We start from the raw sequence: 16,523 nt of genomic DNA, 5'->3' as shown, positions 1-16,523 counted from the left end.
TGTAAGACCTATTACAGTCGTTAAGAGTCGTCAACAGGCTCATCTCAGCTATCTGCCAATCTCCCATTCCCACCACCCTTCTGAGTAATACCCCTCCCCACCTTCTCACTATATAGAAGGATCTGGCAACTTCTGTTTCAGTGTATCTGAAGAAGTGTGCGTGCACACGAAAGCTCATACCAAGAACTAACTTAGTTGGTCTTTAAGGGGCTACTGGAAGGATTTTTTTAATTTTTTTTATAATAATAAAGTAAGCATGCTAGCTTGCTGGTCATCACTGCCGTCTGTGCACTGCATAAAGAAGTTCTTCCTTCTATGTGTCCTGAATTTTCCAACAGCAGGGACAGAATACATCACTCCAGGGACCCTGGCTGGATGGCAGCTTTCTTCTGAAGGACATGTCAGCTCCCAGAGGGCGTAACTCAGAGCAAAACCAGGGAAGAAGAAACTTCACCAAGGAAAGCTGCAGCATAGCCTCATACTCCAAAAGACAAGCAATTAATTGCAGCGGAAGCTCTTGTGATCCAAAGCCCAAAATGAATGTGTTGCTGGATTTTTAAAGATATATATTCACCAGGCATCCCCAAACTCAGCCCTCCAGATGTTTTGGGACTACAACTCCCATCATCCCTAGCTAACAGGCCCGGTGGTCAGGGATGATGGGAATTGTAGTCCCAAAACATTTGGAGGGCCAAGTTTGGGGATGCCTGATATTCACGATACACATGCACAGGTATGCACAGATAGACATAGCGAGGCTCATCAAGGCAAGAGTTAATGACGCAAACCATTGCACTGCAGGTGAGGAATCTTTGGTCCTCCAGATGCTGGTGAACTACAACTCCCATCAGCCCCAGCAAGCAGGGCCAGTGGTGATGATGTAGTCCAGCAACCATCAAGAGGCCTGGAAAGGTTACCCACACTTGCATCGGCGTCCGGCACAGACGTGGTCTGAGAAAATGCAACGGGAGACAAGCCCAGAGTGAGCAGTCCATCCCCAATATGGGACAGAACGGACAAATAAACATGAAGACTGTGCACCTACACACAGATTAAAGAAGAATGCTTTCCCCACAGAGCAAGCCAGCCTTTTTGCAAGCCCAGGTCTGTGTGTCTCAAATCTTCCTAGGAAACCCAACTTCATTACTGGTTCAGTCTACTAGACAGTGCAATGCTATACAGTGCTACCTCGGGTTACAGACGCTTCAGGTTACAGACTCCGCTAACCCAGAAGTAGTACCTCGGGTTAAGAACTTTGCTTCAGGATGAGAACAGAAATCGTGCGGCGGCAGCGGGAGGCCCCATTAGCTAAAGTGGTGCTTCAGGTTAAGAACAGTTTCAGGTTAAGAAAAGACCTCCAGAACGAATTAAGTTCTTAACCAGAGGTACCACTGTACAGTCGTACCTCGGCTCCTGAACACCAAACAACCAAACAACCAAAAACCGGAGCTTTGGAACCGGCTGCAGGAGCTTTGGAAGTCGAACGTTTCGGAATTCCAACAGACTTTCCGGAACAGATTCTGTTTGACTTCAGAGGTATGACTGTACCTGCAAGTCTCCCTCAGCAAAATGGGACTCACTCTCAGGCAGGCGCAAACTGGGTCACAGCCTCAGCCGGGACTCTACCGTCCAGGGCATGCCAGCAGCGGTCAGATGTTCAATTGATTGACAGGATATATATTCCACCCTTTGGAGCGAAGGAGCCCAGGGCGGCAAAGATGGCAAACAATTTCTTTTGTTTTCTCTTTGAGAAAAAAGGCATTTTGAAATCAGTTAACATTAAAAGCATTCTTTCATCAAGCAATCTCGGGGTTGCCGGGGTCGGGATTCTTCAGCCAAATGGGGAGATTTGCCCATGAGAAGACAGCCAACAGTCCTATGTGCCAAAACTCTTACCTGTGGTTAAAGACAGCTGCCAGCTTTATTTGTGGAACAGCTATGGCCACACCCACCCTATTCATTCAAACACATACTGGATTACTGCAATGCGCTCTATGTGGGGCTACCTTTGAAGGTGACCTGGAAACTACAACTAATCCAGAACGCGGCAGCTAGACTGGTGACTGGGAGCGGCCGCAGAGACCACATAACACCAGTCATGAAAGACCTACATTGGCTCCCAGTATGTTTCTGAGCACAGTTCAAAGTGTCGGTGCTGACCTTGAAAGCCCTAAACGGCCTTGGTCCAGTATATCTGAAGGAGCGTCTCCACCCCATCGTTCTGCCCGGACGCTGAGGTCCAGCTCCAAGGGCCTTCTGGCGGTTCCCTCACTGCGAGAAGCCAAGTTACAGGGAACCAGGCAGAGGGCCTTCTCGATAATGGCACCTGCCCTGTGGAACGCCCTCCCACCAGATGTCAAAGAGAACAACAACTACCAGGCTTTTAGAAGACATCTGAAGACAGCCCTGTTTCGGGAAGCTTTTAATGTTTGATGTATTATAGTATTTTAATATTCTTTTGGAAGCCGCCCAGAGTGGCTGGGGAAGCCCAGCCAGATGGGCGGGGTATAAATAATAAATTATTATTATTATTATTATTATTATTATTATTATTATTATTATTATTACTGAAAGCACACGGCTTCTCCCAAGTAATCCTGGGAAGTGTAGTTTACTCCCAGAGAGCTACAATTCCCAGCATCCTCAAACTACAGTTCTCAGGATGATTTCGTGGCGGTGGGGAAAGAGACCGTGTGCTTTAAATGTGCATCCAGTGGTGTGCTTCATGACATGGCAGGAGGCGGCTTGCCTGGCGCTTGACAACCTGGGAAGGGAGCCCATTCTGGAGAAGGGAAACTCTGCTCCTAAACCTTCACTGCCTTGCAAGACATCTTTGAGAGAACTAAAGGCTCAGGAGTGAACCCTACGCAGAACTTCCGGAGGCGGCGCCATCGGCAATGGCGGAATCCCTCTAAGTCGGAGGGAGAAGCTCCGCAGGAATCGGGTCTTCCTGCTACAGCGAAGCGGGGGACCCTATCGAAAATCGCAGGCGGGTGAAGCCTGCGACCGTGGGACTCGGCGGGCACCTTTGCGCCCCCCCCCCCCCGTTTTGCGAAGGAACTTTGCAAAAAGCTCCGGAGTGAGACGGGCTGCGTGGCGCGGTGCTGAGAGCGGATCGCTACTTCTGCGGAGTGAAGCTGCACAGCTGTTGCCGGAGAGCGCTGGCCTTTTTCCTTTGAAATTTCGGCTACTAAATCTACAGGAGTAAACCCTACGCAGACCTGGAGCGGAGTCCCTAAGGCGGTTTGGTGGTGCCTTCTACGCCTCCTTCCGGCAACTCCTGCAGCCAAACTGGTGCCAAACGTCTTGCTCTGCTTTCCTTTGGACCCCATCAGCGAGACTGAGAGGGCCGCCCAGGACCTCTAGACACATTGCCCAGGCTTGCACCCTGAGGAGGTCACTTTGATACAGTGGTTTGACTTCACTGCCTCTCAAGACCATGGGTCGGCAAACTAAGGCCCAGGGGTCGGATCCGGCCCAACTGCCTTCTGGATCTGGCCTGCGGACAGTCCGGGAATCACCGCGTGGATCGATGTGGGGATTCTGATCGTTCAGGCTGTGCCATTTCCCGCCCCACCCCCCATCCCCCACATACACTGTGGCAGCGCCTCCTTCCTCCCTCCCTCCTCCTGGCTTCTCCCTGCCCTGCCTAGAGGAGGAAGGGGGCTGGGCTGAGCTGGCTGAGTGCCAATTTAAGCAGCCCCTCTCCAGAGCCAGCTCTTTTGTGCCGCTCATCGTCCCTCCACCGCCACTCGCAAGGCACAGGTAAGCAGCCACCAGGGCTTCTTCGGTGCTGTGGAGAAGGGAAGGGAGAGACTGTGGGGGGGATTTCACCCTCCAAAAAAATACACTGTATTTTTCGCTCTATAAGACGCACCAGACCACAAGACGCACATAGTTTTTGGAGGAGGAAAACAAGGGAAAAAATATTATGAATCTCAGAAGCCAGAACAGCAAGAGGGATCGCTGCGCGGTGAAAGCAGCGATCCCTCTTGCTGTTCTGGCTTCTGTGATAGCTGCGCAGCCTGCATTCGCTCCATAAGATGCACACACATTTCCCCTTACTTTTTAGGAGGGAAAAAGTGAGTCTTATAGAGCAAAAAAATACGGTAGTTCTGCCCCCCCCCCAAGATCTGAAGGACAGTGGACTGACCCCCTGCGGAAAAAGTTTGCTGACTCCTGCTCAAGACAGACAGATGCCTGCCCCCCTCCCCCGCCAAAAGGAAATGTACCCAGCCCCAGCCCACCCCCCACTGCTTCTCTGGGGTGGCCCACCAGATAGGTTTCGGAGACACAAACTTCAGCACAGCCTCTGAGCAGCCAACCGGCTGGAAGCTGCTCTCGGGAACAGCTGCCAAAGGAACTTTGCAAGCTCCGTGTTCCAACGGGAACTGGAAGGACACGCCGAATTCTTCCCTCTGAATAAACACTGGGGGATCTGTTCAGGATCGTGCTGCAGCTGGGCCTCCTGCGAGCGGAGGACAGAAAGCAAGAGGCCTCCCCCAAAACGGGGACCGACCCATGCATTTCCGCCCCCCAGCCCCCCTTCCCACGACAAGCCACGTGCTAACCGCAGGGTGCAAACATTTCATCCTCAGCCAGAATCAGTCCGGCTCCTTCTCCTTCAACAAACAGCAATGGTAGGGAAAGAGCTGGGAAGAGAGGGTTCCCCTCCCTCCTGCAAAAAAGCCGAAACAGCGTACAACCCCCCCCCCCATTGACAAGGAATTGTCCCGGGGCAGGGGGGAGACCCTCCTTCCAGAGAGTTTCTTAAGCGTAAACACATACCAGAAACAAAGCCCATCTCATTCATACGCCAGGGTTGGCATGCTGGTCAGCTGCCTGCCTATTATTTGACCGCATTAAAATATTCTAAGAATACCACAGCATTGATGACAGCTTTAAAAAATAAATAAACATCCCAAGAGCGTGACCTGTGTGAACAAGGGCGGGAACGAGATTAGATTGCGCCCCTCACCTCGCAGCAGTCAGGAGGGAACCTAGGAGCAGAGCTAAGTTTGCTCCCTTCAATACCTGCAAGAAATCTCCAAACAGGAACAGGCAGCGGGTGCAACCGCCAACCAGGCGTTCCTCCAGAGGTTTGGGACTACAACTCCCATCAGCCTCACGCAGCAACGCCCAGAGCTGATAGAAACTGCAATGGTCTTTGACGGAGCATCCATTTGTATCAGGGCTGTGCCTGAAAAGGCAGGCAGAATCCTGCAATAGGATGAAGAGTGCCTCTGAGTATACGCAGAGAGCCCTTGCCTCCAGTGCAAATAAACAGCCACACACTTAGGATTATGTCAGGGAGGAGAGCTGCCAGCCAGGCTCAAATCCTGACACTTCCCTGCCCAGGTGGGCCCTGCAGTAAAATGTTGTTGTACTGTATATAGGTAAAGGGACCCCTGACCATTAGGTCCAGTCATGACCGACTCTGGGGTTGCGGCGCTCATCTTGCTTTACTGGCCAAGGGAGCCGCCGTACAGCTTCCGGGTCATGTGGCCAGCATGGCTAAGCCGCTTCTGGAGAACCAGAGCAGCGCACGGAAACGCTGTTTACCTTCCCACTGGAGTGGTACCTATTTATCTACTTGCACTTTGATGTGCTTTCGAACTGCTAGGTTGGCAGGAGCAGGGACAGAGCAATGGGAGCTCACCTTGTCACAGGGATTCGAACTGCCGACCTTCTGATCGGCAAGTCCTAGGCTCTGTGGTTTAACTCACAGCGCCACCTGCGTCCCATGTTGTACTGTATACAGTGCTTCTATTCAGTGGTCTTGCCAGCCAGCCAGCCAGCCAGCCTTTACTCTGGGACACTCTATTCCACCACCACTCCAATCCTCTCCTGGTTTTCCATCCCCCGCACTCCGCTAAACAAATATTCGGCATTCTGCAGTCTCTGAGCATGCTCAGTCCTCCTTTGAGCTGTTTTCCACTTCTGCAAGCAGCTTCAGACATCACCATGTACAGTAAGGCAGTATCACCTCCCCCATGTTGCAGTGAATGACCATGTCAGGATGTGAGCTGCCTGCCACTGAGAGCCAACCTAGCAATCTTGTGGCACAGATGTTTTGCAAATTGGGCACTTCCCAGTTTAATGTCACGCACCGGCTCTTACTCCTGTGCTAACCTCTGAGCATACGTAGAACGTCCTTACCTCGTGGGTCAGGAATTTGAAAGCAAGGATCAAATACACAAAGTGCGGTCGTTTTTAATCACCTGGCTCTTATATTGCGAGTGTTTTTTCCCTTTTTTAAAAAATAAAACACGCAACAGCTTCTGACTGTAACTGAAGAATTTAAAAAAGGAATAGAAAATCGCTTATATATTGGACCATTTTATGATCTATGTTCAAGGCAACTAAGATCAAAGCATTTCTTCCCCCATCCCTCAAGACATTTAATTTGCAACACAAGAATATGAAGATGAACACACACACACACACACACACACACTCCAAAGCTGGACAGAGTTCAACCTAAGTACAGATCAATGAACAAAGCGCCTCTGAGCATAAGCAGAGAGCGTCTTTCCCCAACAGCTCCACGCTTCTAATATTAGAAGGAAAACTTAGCAAGTGACGGGTTCTCGTCACATATACAAAAGCATCTCCAACAAGACAGCTTGTCACTCATTCTCACCATTTGCTTCCAACTGGCTGCTAGCCATGACTCCTTAGATCTGGGAGAGGAGTTAAATCAACTGTGTGGATAGCTCAGTTGGTCAAGAGGACGGGAGTGGTAACACCAAGATTGCGGGCTTGATCCCTATTTGGGATACCTACACATTTCTGCATTGCAGGGGGTTGGACTTAAGAGAGTCCTCAGAGTCTTTTACAACTCTACAATTCTGTGATTTGGCTCCAAAACCAAGACCAAGCATGCACAACAAGGGGTCCCTAGAGAAGCCAGAACGAATATCAATTCAAAATACCGTATTTTTTGCACCATAACACTCACTTTTTTCCTCCTAGAAAGTAAGGGGAAATGTCTGTGCGTGTTATGGAGGAAATGCCTACGGGTGGCATGCCTACGGATTTTCCTCCTCTAAAAACTATGTGCGTGTTATGGTCGGGTGCGTGTTATAGAGCGAAAAATGCAGTACATCTTTAGTCATAGACCTTTGGGGGTGGGAGATCTTGAATGGCTTAACTCAGGGGTCAGCAGCCTTTTTCACCCGTGGGCCAGTCCACTGTCCCTCAGACCATGTGGGGGGCCAGGCTATATTTTGAAGAGGGGAAAAAAGAATGAATTCCTATGCCCCACAAATAACCCAGAGATGCAATTTAAATAAAAGCACTCATTCTACTCATGTAAAAACACACTGATTCCCGGACTGTCCGGGGGCCGGATTGAGAAGGCGATTGGGCCGCATCCGGCCCCCGGGCTTAGGTTGCCTACCGCTGGCTTAATTGGATGGAGATGTATGCAACCTGCCCTGAGATTGCAATGTGATGGGCGGGCTATAAATGCCTATACACAAACAAGCAAGCAAACAGAACAGTAAGTGAACCTGGGCTTGCACTTGCAAAACCAGAACAGTGCCAAAGCAGAGAGCACAAGCCCACAAGCCCTTCTCCCCACTCAGACTCCTTTGCCTTTTGCATTCCTGTGACGTGACTACTCATGAGCAGCTGTTACGCACCATGTTCGGCTGCATTTTTTTTAAAGGGCTACTATGAGACATTCTTAAAACCAGCAGCTGCTGGTCCAAAGACGTGCCCTTTTCTGATAGATTAAGGTAATGTAATGACAGAATACTATGAAATATGGAAAGGATTTGCTGCATAATTATTAACCAGGATACAAAAAAAGGGAGGAGGAGGAGGTCAAAGAAAGAAGGTAAGGAGAGTTGAGGATTTGAGAATGATGGATTTATTTTTGTCTGTTTGCGGTGTATTTTTGTTTTTTGAATTTGTATTGTTTGATGTGGTTTGTTTTTTCTTTTTTCTTTTTCTGCTTTCTTTTTTCTTTGTAATTTCAAAAATTTTCAATAAATATTATATAAAAAACAAAACAAAAAACCAAAGACGTGCCCTTTTCTGGTGGCTAATACCACTGAGCATTTATATGGGATGCTTTCCAGTGTTCAAAGCACCTTGCAGACGCTCTCTCCATACATTACAACAACCCACTAGGCTGAGACTGGCTTGTCTAAGGGCAACTGATGAGTTCATGGCAGATACAGCATTTGAAGCAGACTGTTATTATGTTGATTATTTTACTACAGTGGTACCTTGGTTCTCAAACGCCTTGGTACTCAAACAACTTGGAACCCAAACACTGCAAACCCGGAAGAAAGTGTTCCAGTTTGCGAACTTTTATCCGAAGCTGAACGTGCTCCATTTTGAGCGCCACACTTCTGTTCTGAGTGTTGTGTTGAGGTCTGTCTGTATTTGCTATTCATTTTGTGTTTCTGTGGCTCTTTTTGTTTTGTTTTTGTGACTGTGTGGAACCCAGTTCAGCTACTGGTTGATTGGTTGTGGTACTGCAGTACATTGTTTATTTCTTTCATTTTATGGATCAATCGTCTCGTTAGATAGTTAAATTCCTGTTTTAGGGGTTGTTTTTAAAAGTCTGGAACACATTAATCCGTTTTGCATTACTTTCTGTGGGAAAGAACACCTTGGTTTTGGAACGCTTTGGTTTGGGAAGGGACTTCCGGAACGGATTAAGTTTGAGAACCAAGGTGCCACTGTATTAAGCTGTCTGTCAGAATGCTTTCTACTATGTTTTTATCACTGATGTTTTGTAATGTGTTTCTAATGTTGTACACCGCTCTGAGATCTTTTGATAAAGGACAGTATAAATCATCATCACCATCTTTACTTTCTTGGGCTCCATGATCACTGCAGATGGTAACAGCAGTCACGAAATTAAAAGACGCCTGCTTCTTGGGAGAAAAGCAATGACAAACCTAGACAGCATCTTAAAAAGCAGAGACATCACCTGGCCAACAAAGGTCCGTATAGTTAAAGCTATGGTTTTCCCAGTAGTGATGTATGGAAGTGAGAGCTGGACCATGAAGAAGGCTGATCGCCGAAGAATGGATGCTTTTGAATTCTGGTGCTGGAGAAGACTCTTGAGAGTCCCATGGACTGCGAGAAGTTCCAATCTCTCCATTCTGAAGGAAATCAGCCCTGAGTGCTCACTGGAAGGACAGATCCTGAAGCTGAGGCTCCAATACTTTGGCCACCTCATGAGAAGAGAAGACTCCCTGGAAAAGACCCTGGTGTTGGGAAAGATGGAGGGCACAAGGAGAAGGGGACAACAGAGGACGAGATGGTGGGACAGTGTTCTCGAAGCTACCAGCATGAGTTTGACCAAACTGCAGGAGGCAGTGGAAGACAGGAGTGCCTGGCATGCTCTGGTCCATGGGGTCACGAAGAGTCGGACACGACTAAATGACTAAACAACAACAATTTTGTTGTTAGCGTGCAATCTGATGCCCTCTCAAAAGCTAGCCTTGCAACATCCGAAATTGTAACGAACACTGAGCATTTGTTAACTACACTATCTTTTTTTCCACCAGAAGCATGTTGATCTTCAAACGAGAAACAAACATGCAAAAAAAGTCTCTATCTGCCAGCAGCAAACTCGCTGGCACCTGGCAGACCAGGTGTCTAGAATTTATCTTGCTCTAACCCAAGCAATGAGAAATATTTGCACTCATTTCCTTCATGCCACTGTCAGTTTACCACCAACACCGAGAGAGTTGCTACTATGCAGCACACAAGGGAGAATACAGTGGTACCCCGGGTTACAGACTCTGCTAGCCCAGAAATAGTGCCTCAGGTTAAGAACTTTGCTTCAGGATGAGAACAGAAATAGTGCAGCAGAGGGAGGCCCCATTAGCTAAAGTGGTACCTCGGGTTTAGAACAGTTTCAGCTTAAGGATGGACCTCCGGAACGAATTAAGTTCTTAACCCGAGGTACCACTGTCCCAAAATTAAATCCAAGCCTGCCCATTTAACCACACATCTAATTTTATGAAGCAAAACACAGCACTTTCCAACGAAATGTCGTATTTCCTCTCTGAAACGTTTCCAGTAAAGATTTCTTGCGAAGCGGCACGAACTGCTAAAATTGACCTATATTAGGAATACTGCATGTATGAAAACAGCAATTGCCATTAACACACACACACATGGACTCAAGATATCTCTCACTGGCTCCCGGATCCTCCCAAATTGGAAGTGGGTGGGTGGGAGAATTATCTAGCAACCTGCACAAGGCCATCCTCGGCTGCTGCTGCTGCTTCATGCTGCTGAAGAGGCAGAGCGAAGCAGCAACATTGCCCAAAAGGAGCCTAGGAAATCCAGACTCTACGTGACCTGAGTTACTTATGTGACAGGAAGTTCTGTGCGAGGGAGGGAGGAGGAGTATCAATCATTCATGCTACCGGAGTTACACCAAAGCTTTTTCTGCTTGCAGCAAAAGAGAGGAAAGGAATGGGGGGGAGAGAAAATCCCAGCAGCGCTTAAGTTTTTGCTGCCGCGTCTTGTGTGGAACCAGGGTGATTTCTACGGGGTGCCCCCCACAACTCCCTCCAAGCGTTGTGCACCAGCCTGTTCTAGCCGTCACTCAAGAGAACAATGTGGCATTCAAGAAGGATTGGATGCACCAAGCGGCGAAGGGGAGGGCGGAGAGGGAGGGAGGGACAGAGAAAGAGAGAGAGAGAAGGATCTTACCAGGATTGTTGGCCTCGTTCTCAAGGATGTGGAGTTCGGTGCAGTCCGCCAGGGAATGCTCAAGGCAGAGCTGCAGGAAACGGGCTTGACTCCGGCTCACCCTCTTCAGCAGGGAAAGCAACGCAACAGTTTGCTCGCACTCGTTCCAGCCCTTGAACCAGCCTGCCAACACTCCGACCTGGTCTCGAAACATCATGGTTGGCGTGTTTGTGTGTGTGTGTAAATGCGCTTGTGTGCGTGGGGAAGGGGAAAATGTGTGCATATACAGGCGCGGGAAAAGTGCAGGAAGAAAATCCTCCTTAGGAGTCTTTCCTGCTCCTTCTCTGCCCCCCACCCCCACCGAAGTCTACTTTACGATGGTGTTGTTATTGCAGAAATAAGACAGATGTTTGCGGACGGATCTTGACGTGCAATTGCTTTCCTGGTGCTCCCAGGCTCCCTCTTTCTCTCGCTCTCTATTTCCAGGCCGAGATGCCGGTGGCTGCCTCCTAATTCTTCCCAAGACGACGACATGCAGTGCAGGAAGCCAAGGGGACTTCTATCGCTCCACTTCTCAACAAGGCACAGCAATGTGTGGAGATCATGCAGGTCCCTGCGTCGTCGTACAGCCGCCACCCGTCACTCTCCCTTTCCCAGTCTGGTTATTTTAGCCCAGTCGTCGCTGGCTCCTGGCTCCTTCCACGGGAAAGCTTTCTGGACCATCCACAGCCGCAACATTCCTTGCCGAGGAGGGGTAAAAAAAGAAAAAAGAGGAGGAGGAGGAGAAGCATTCACAACTGTTGGAGAGAGAGAGAGGGAGGGAGGGAGAGAAAGAAGAATTTTGCTGTGATGGTAACGATGACACACTTTGCAAGGCAGCGCTATGATTCAGCATGACAGAACCCTCGGCTCACTTCCTAATATGACAGAGGGAAAATTTGGGATCTGCGATAACCAGCAGGGAGGGGGAGCTCGCTCCTTCTTCATTTAACGAGGGGAAGCGGCAGTGTGATGTTTTGCAAGGTTTTTTATTATTATTTTGAAAAACCTTCCCCTCCAAAAAAATAACAGGTCAGGCAACTGAGGGTGCAGGGAGAGACAGCAGACACTAAATATGGAGCCCCCACACAGCGGCAGGTGTGGGTTTTGCATCCTCCAGAGGTTTAGAAGGAACCTCCCTCCCACACAGTGCGGAGGAGGAGGAGAAAGTAGGGAGCTCCCCCTGTTGCTTCTATAGCCCATGAGCAGATTCTCCCAAGGTAGGAATGTTACCTGGATTGGGCCAGAGGGGGAAGAGGAGCAAGGGACTGCAATCCCATCACTCAAGGCAGGGAGGACAGAAGAGGGGGAAGAGGAAAGGGGGGCGGGGAGGAAAGCACACACTTTAACACTGCGGCTACAGAGAGCTGGTGCAAACCAACCCCAAGCCCTGGTCCTCTGCTCTCCTCTCTCCTGGACCAGGAAGCAGTGGAAGAAGCACTGCAGCTCTCCCTACAAGATCCTAGCATCTCCCAAGCAGCTAGCTAGCCATCCAGACCCTCCCCACTCCTGGATTTAGGCCCCACTGGCAGCTCCAGCAGGCAGGAGACAAAAATAAACTCTGCCAGTCAGTGTGCGCCCCCCTCGCCTTTCCCAAGACCACAGGCGCACACACAGTTCGACAGAGGAGGAGGCGCTCTGCCTGGATCCCTTTCCAGGCTGCTAAAATAAAATCCGAAAAAAAGCAGGCTCCAGTCGCCGTGCCGCCGCCCCCCTTTCCTTCTCCGATCAGCTGTTCGAGCCCACAGGGCTCCCCCCCCCCGCGTGTGCGTGCACAAGCGCAACTCGCACTTCGCACAAACTAACGCGCGCACGCGAATACTGGGGGGTCCGCCTGCCCAAGCTCTCTCTCTCGCGGAAGCGTTCACAAGAAACGAAACAGCCCACTTTTATTTTAGACTGGGGGGAAAGCCTTTAATTATCCAAGCACCGTTTGTGGGTGCTGGGAAAGGGGAGGAAAAGTTTCCCTAAAGCAGGTGGGATTCCTGAACTGAAGTCGGGATTATAAAGGGGGCAAAGGGAGGGGAGAAGGGTTTTCTGTCCGGGGTTGGGCTCCCGACCCCCCAACCCCGTCGGAGAAACCGCAGCGGCGCGACGGGCTGCGCCCACCCGCCCCTCTGCGGCCAGGCGGTTGCGCCTGGGGACCTGAGATGGGGATCCCAGCATAGGAGCCAGCTCCTAGGGGGCTGAGGGTCTTTTGGGGGCCCCAATAAAATATTTGAGGGCTCCCAAGTTGATGGGCAATGGCACTGAAATTGTGTCCCCCCAAAAAAATATTCAAGTTGGCACCCTTGAATCCCACGAGAAGTGGAGTCCCCCTCCACTAGTTCCCACAACCCCGCGCCCTCGGAACAGTGGCGTAGCGTGGGTTGTCAGCGCCCGGGGCAAGGCAAGTAATTTGCGCCCCCTAACCCTAACCCCCAGATGTTGCGCCCGGCGCGCCCGCCCCCCCTGCACCCCCCACGCTACGCCACTGCCTCGGAAGGGTCCCGAGTCAGGGCTTGGACCCCCCCCAAAAAAGTCTCCCCCACTTCAGGAGACCCTCTCCAAAGGAACTCCAGGGAAGACGTCGGGCTACACTCTCAGGACACCCTCCGACGCCGCACCCCTCGCGGAAGAGCCCGCGCCCCTCGCGCCACGGGCGCCCCGTCCCAGCCCTGCCCGGGGGATGCCCACCTGGCTGCCGTCCGCTCTTGGCTCCCGCTGGACGGGAGGGGGCGCCGCTGCTGGTGGCGTCGGCGGCGCCTGGCGGTGCCCGGGCTGGGCCATGGCTTGCAGCCCGCGCAGCGCCCCCGGCAGCGCCCCCCAGCCCACCCTCCCCGGCTCCGGCTGCGGCTGCTGCGCTGCGTCCCCTCGTGGCGCCCGCTTCGCCTCCTCGGCGCGACTGAGCCGCGCGCCCCGCGGAGCCCCCGCTCCCCACCGGAGGGTCATTTGCATAGGCCATGACGTCATGGCCGCCGAGAGGCGCAACGCCCCCTCCCCCGAGGAGCGGCCGGGGGGGGCGGCGCCTCCCGCTCGCCCTCCCCCTCGCATTCCTCCGCCGCTGACTCAGCCGCAGGCGAGGCGCACGGGGCGCGCTGCAAAAGATGCCTGCTTGCATGCATGCAATGGGGTGGTTTTGGGGAGGGGGGGGGCTGGTGCAAAAATGCAATAAAATAAGCCAGCAAGGCGGCCCCTTTGCAACGTCTCCAAAGGCATCTCCGCCCTGCCTGCGTGCCTACAGGTTGGGGGGGGGGGTGTCTCTGAGCTGGAAACGGGTGGGGTGTTCCTGATTTTTTGGCAACCGACCTGGCCTTACAAGCAGGCGCGACCTGGCGGCCGGAGTTTGCTGCGCGTCCGCGGAAAGGCGCTGGAGGAGCCTTGCACGCGCGCACACACTCCCCGCCGCCCGTTTAACGCTGCTGCATTGCAGATCGAGGTTTCTCCTCGGCGGCTAGGTGGGAAGAATGGCGTTGCAATCGAGGCCCCCAACCTGCGCGCCCCGGAGAGCAAACGCCGTCCAGGTTTTTGGCACGGCGCGCCAGGGAAATGCCTGCGGCGGAGAGTCTCCTGCGGAGGGTCGTTCCCCACTTCTCCGAGCAAGGGGAACTTCGTGAGCAGCGGTAGGAGGGGAGGGAACGCCTCCCCTTTCTGTTGTTGTTTAGTCGTGCCCGACTCTTCGTGACCCCCTGGACCAGAGCACGCCAGGCACTCCTGTCTTCCACTGCCTCCCGCACTTTGGTCAAACTCATGCTGGTAGCTTCAAGAACACTGTCCCACCATCTCGTCCTCTGTCGTCCCCTTCTCCTTGTGCCCTCCATCTTTCCCAACATCGGGGTCTTTCCCAGGGAGTCTTCTCTTCTCATGAGGTGGCCAAAGTCTTGGAGCCTCAGCTTCAGGATCTGTCCTTCCAGTGAGCACTCAGGGCTGATTTCCTTCAGAATGGAGAGGTTGGATCTTCTTGCAGTCCATGGGACTCTCAAGAGTCCCCTCCAGCACCATAATTCAAAAGCATCAATTCTCCGGTGGTCAACTTTCTTTATGGTCCAGCTCTCACTTCCATACATCCAGTGGCGCAGCGTGGGGGTGCAGGGGGGGCCGGCCGCACCAGCCGCAACATCTGGGGGTTAGGGTTAGGGGGCGCAAATCCACGGGTTAGGGGGCGCAAATCCACGAGTTAGCGGGCGCAAATTACTTGCCTTGCCCCGGGTGCTGACAACCCACGCTACGCCACTGCATACATCACTACTCTCCCCTTTCTAACAGCTGTCAAAACCCAGATGGCCGCATCGAATGGCACTACAGCACCCCAGGGTGCTTCCCCCTTCAGCCTAGCTCTCAGGGTCTCTCCAAGTCCCCAGATGCAGACTCCCTGCAAACGTTCCCCTTTTGCCCCTCCCACTAGCTTTGATGGGGGTCTCATTCCAAAGGCTGAGAGAGAGAGATTCCAGGCCATTAAGGGACGTTCTTTGCTCCAGCCATGGGGGACCTCCAGATGTGGTTGGATGGCAACCATCATCGCCAGCCAGCCTAGCCAGTGGTGAGAGACGGTGGGGGTTGGAACCCATCAACATCTGGAGGGCCACATGGTTCTTCACCTGCTCTGATAGATGCCTTCAAATATCTGAAGGGCTGCCCGGTGGAAGATGGAGCGAGCTTGTTTTCTGCCACTCAAGAGAGCAGGACCTGAACGGACCTTGTTGTTGTTGTTGTTTAGTCGTTTAGTCGTGTCCGACTCTTCGTGACCCCATGGACCAGAGCACGCCAGGCACTTCTGTCCTCCACTGCCTCCCGCAGTTTGATCAAACTCATGCTGGTAGCTTCAAGAACACCATCCAACCATCTCATTCTCTGTCGTCCCCTTCTCCTTGTGCCCTCCATCTTTCCCAACATCAGGGTCTTTTCCAGGGAGTCCTCTCTTCTCATGAGGTGGCCAAAGTCTTGGAGCCTCAGCTTCACGATCTGTCCTTCCAGTGAGCACTCAGGGCTGATTTCCTTCAGAATGGAGAGGTTTGATCTTCTTGCAGTCCATGGGACTCTCAAGAGTCTCCTCCAGCACCATAATTCAAAAGTATCAATTCTTCGGCGATCAGCCTTCTTTATGGTCCAGCTCTCACTTCCATACATCACTACTGGGAAAACCATGGCTTTTACTATACGGACCTTTGTTGGCAAGGTGATGTCTCTGCTTTTTAAGATGTTGTCTAGGTTTGCCATCGCCTTTCTCCCAAGGAGCAGGCGTCTTTTAATTTCGTGACTGCTGTCACCATCTGCAGTGATCATGGAGCCCAAGAAAGTAAAATCTCTCACTGCCTCCATTTCTTCCCCATCTATTTGCCAGGAGGTGATGGGCCCAGTGGCCATGATCTTCGTTTTTTTGATGTTGAGCTTCAGACCATATTTTGCGCTCTCCTCTTTCACCCTCATTAAAAGGTTCTTTAATTCCTCTTCACTTTCTGCCATCAAGGTTGTGTCATCTGCATATCTGAGGTTGTTGATATTTCTTCCGGCAATCTTAATTCCGGCTTGGGATTCATCCAGCCCAGCCTTTCGCATGATGAATTCTGCATATAAGTTAAATAAGCAGGGAGACAATATACAGCCTTGCCGTACTCCTTTCCCAATTTGGAACCAATCAGTTGTTCCATATCCAGTTCTAACTGTAGCTTCTTGTCCCACATAGAGATTTCTCAGGAGACAGATGAGGTGATCAGGCACTCCCATTTCTTTAAGAACTTGCCATAGTTTGTTGTGGTCAACACAGTCAAAGGCTTTTGCATAGTCAATGAAGCAGAAGTAGATGTCTTTCTGGAACTCTCTAGCTTTCTCCGTAA

General features: G+C 51.5%; 1 protein-coding gene across 2 annotated transcripts in view; it reads right to left on the bottom strand.

The window, feature by feature from the left end:
• Positions 1 to 13,538, bottom strand: part of SAMD4A (sterile alpha motif domain containing 4A) — a 149,968-nt gene extending 136,430 nt beyond the window's left edge. The window contains exons 1-2 of one of the 2 annotated variants that reach the window (XM_082217651.1): positions 13,387 to 13,538; positions 10,693 to 11,468 (exon numbers count right to left, since the gene is read on the bottom strand). In XM_082217651.1, coding sequence (XP_082073777.1) covers positions 10,693 to 10,954 — 262 coding nt within the window. In that variant the 5' untranslated portion in view covers positions 10,955 to 11,468; positions 13,387 to 13,538. The remainder of the gene's footprint in view (positions 1 to 10,692; positions 11,469 to 13,386) is intronic. The other variant, XM_082217650.1, reaches the window with a different exon arrangement.
• Positions 13,539 to 16,523: the final 2,985 nt, after the last annotated feature.

This window comes from Podarcis vaucheri (genome assembly GCF_965113315.1).
Source record: "Podarcis vaucheri genome assembly, chromosome: 1".
NCBI lineage: Eukaryota > Metazoa > Chordata > Lepidosauria > Squamata > Lacertidae > Podarcis > Podarcis vaucheri.
The sequence above is the reverse complement of the archived record's forward strand: the minus strand, read 5'-3'. Positions and strand labels throughout refer to the sequence as shown.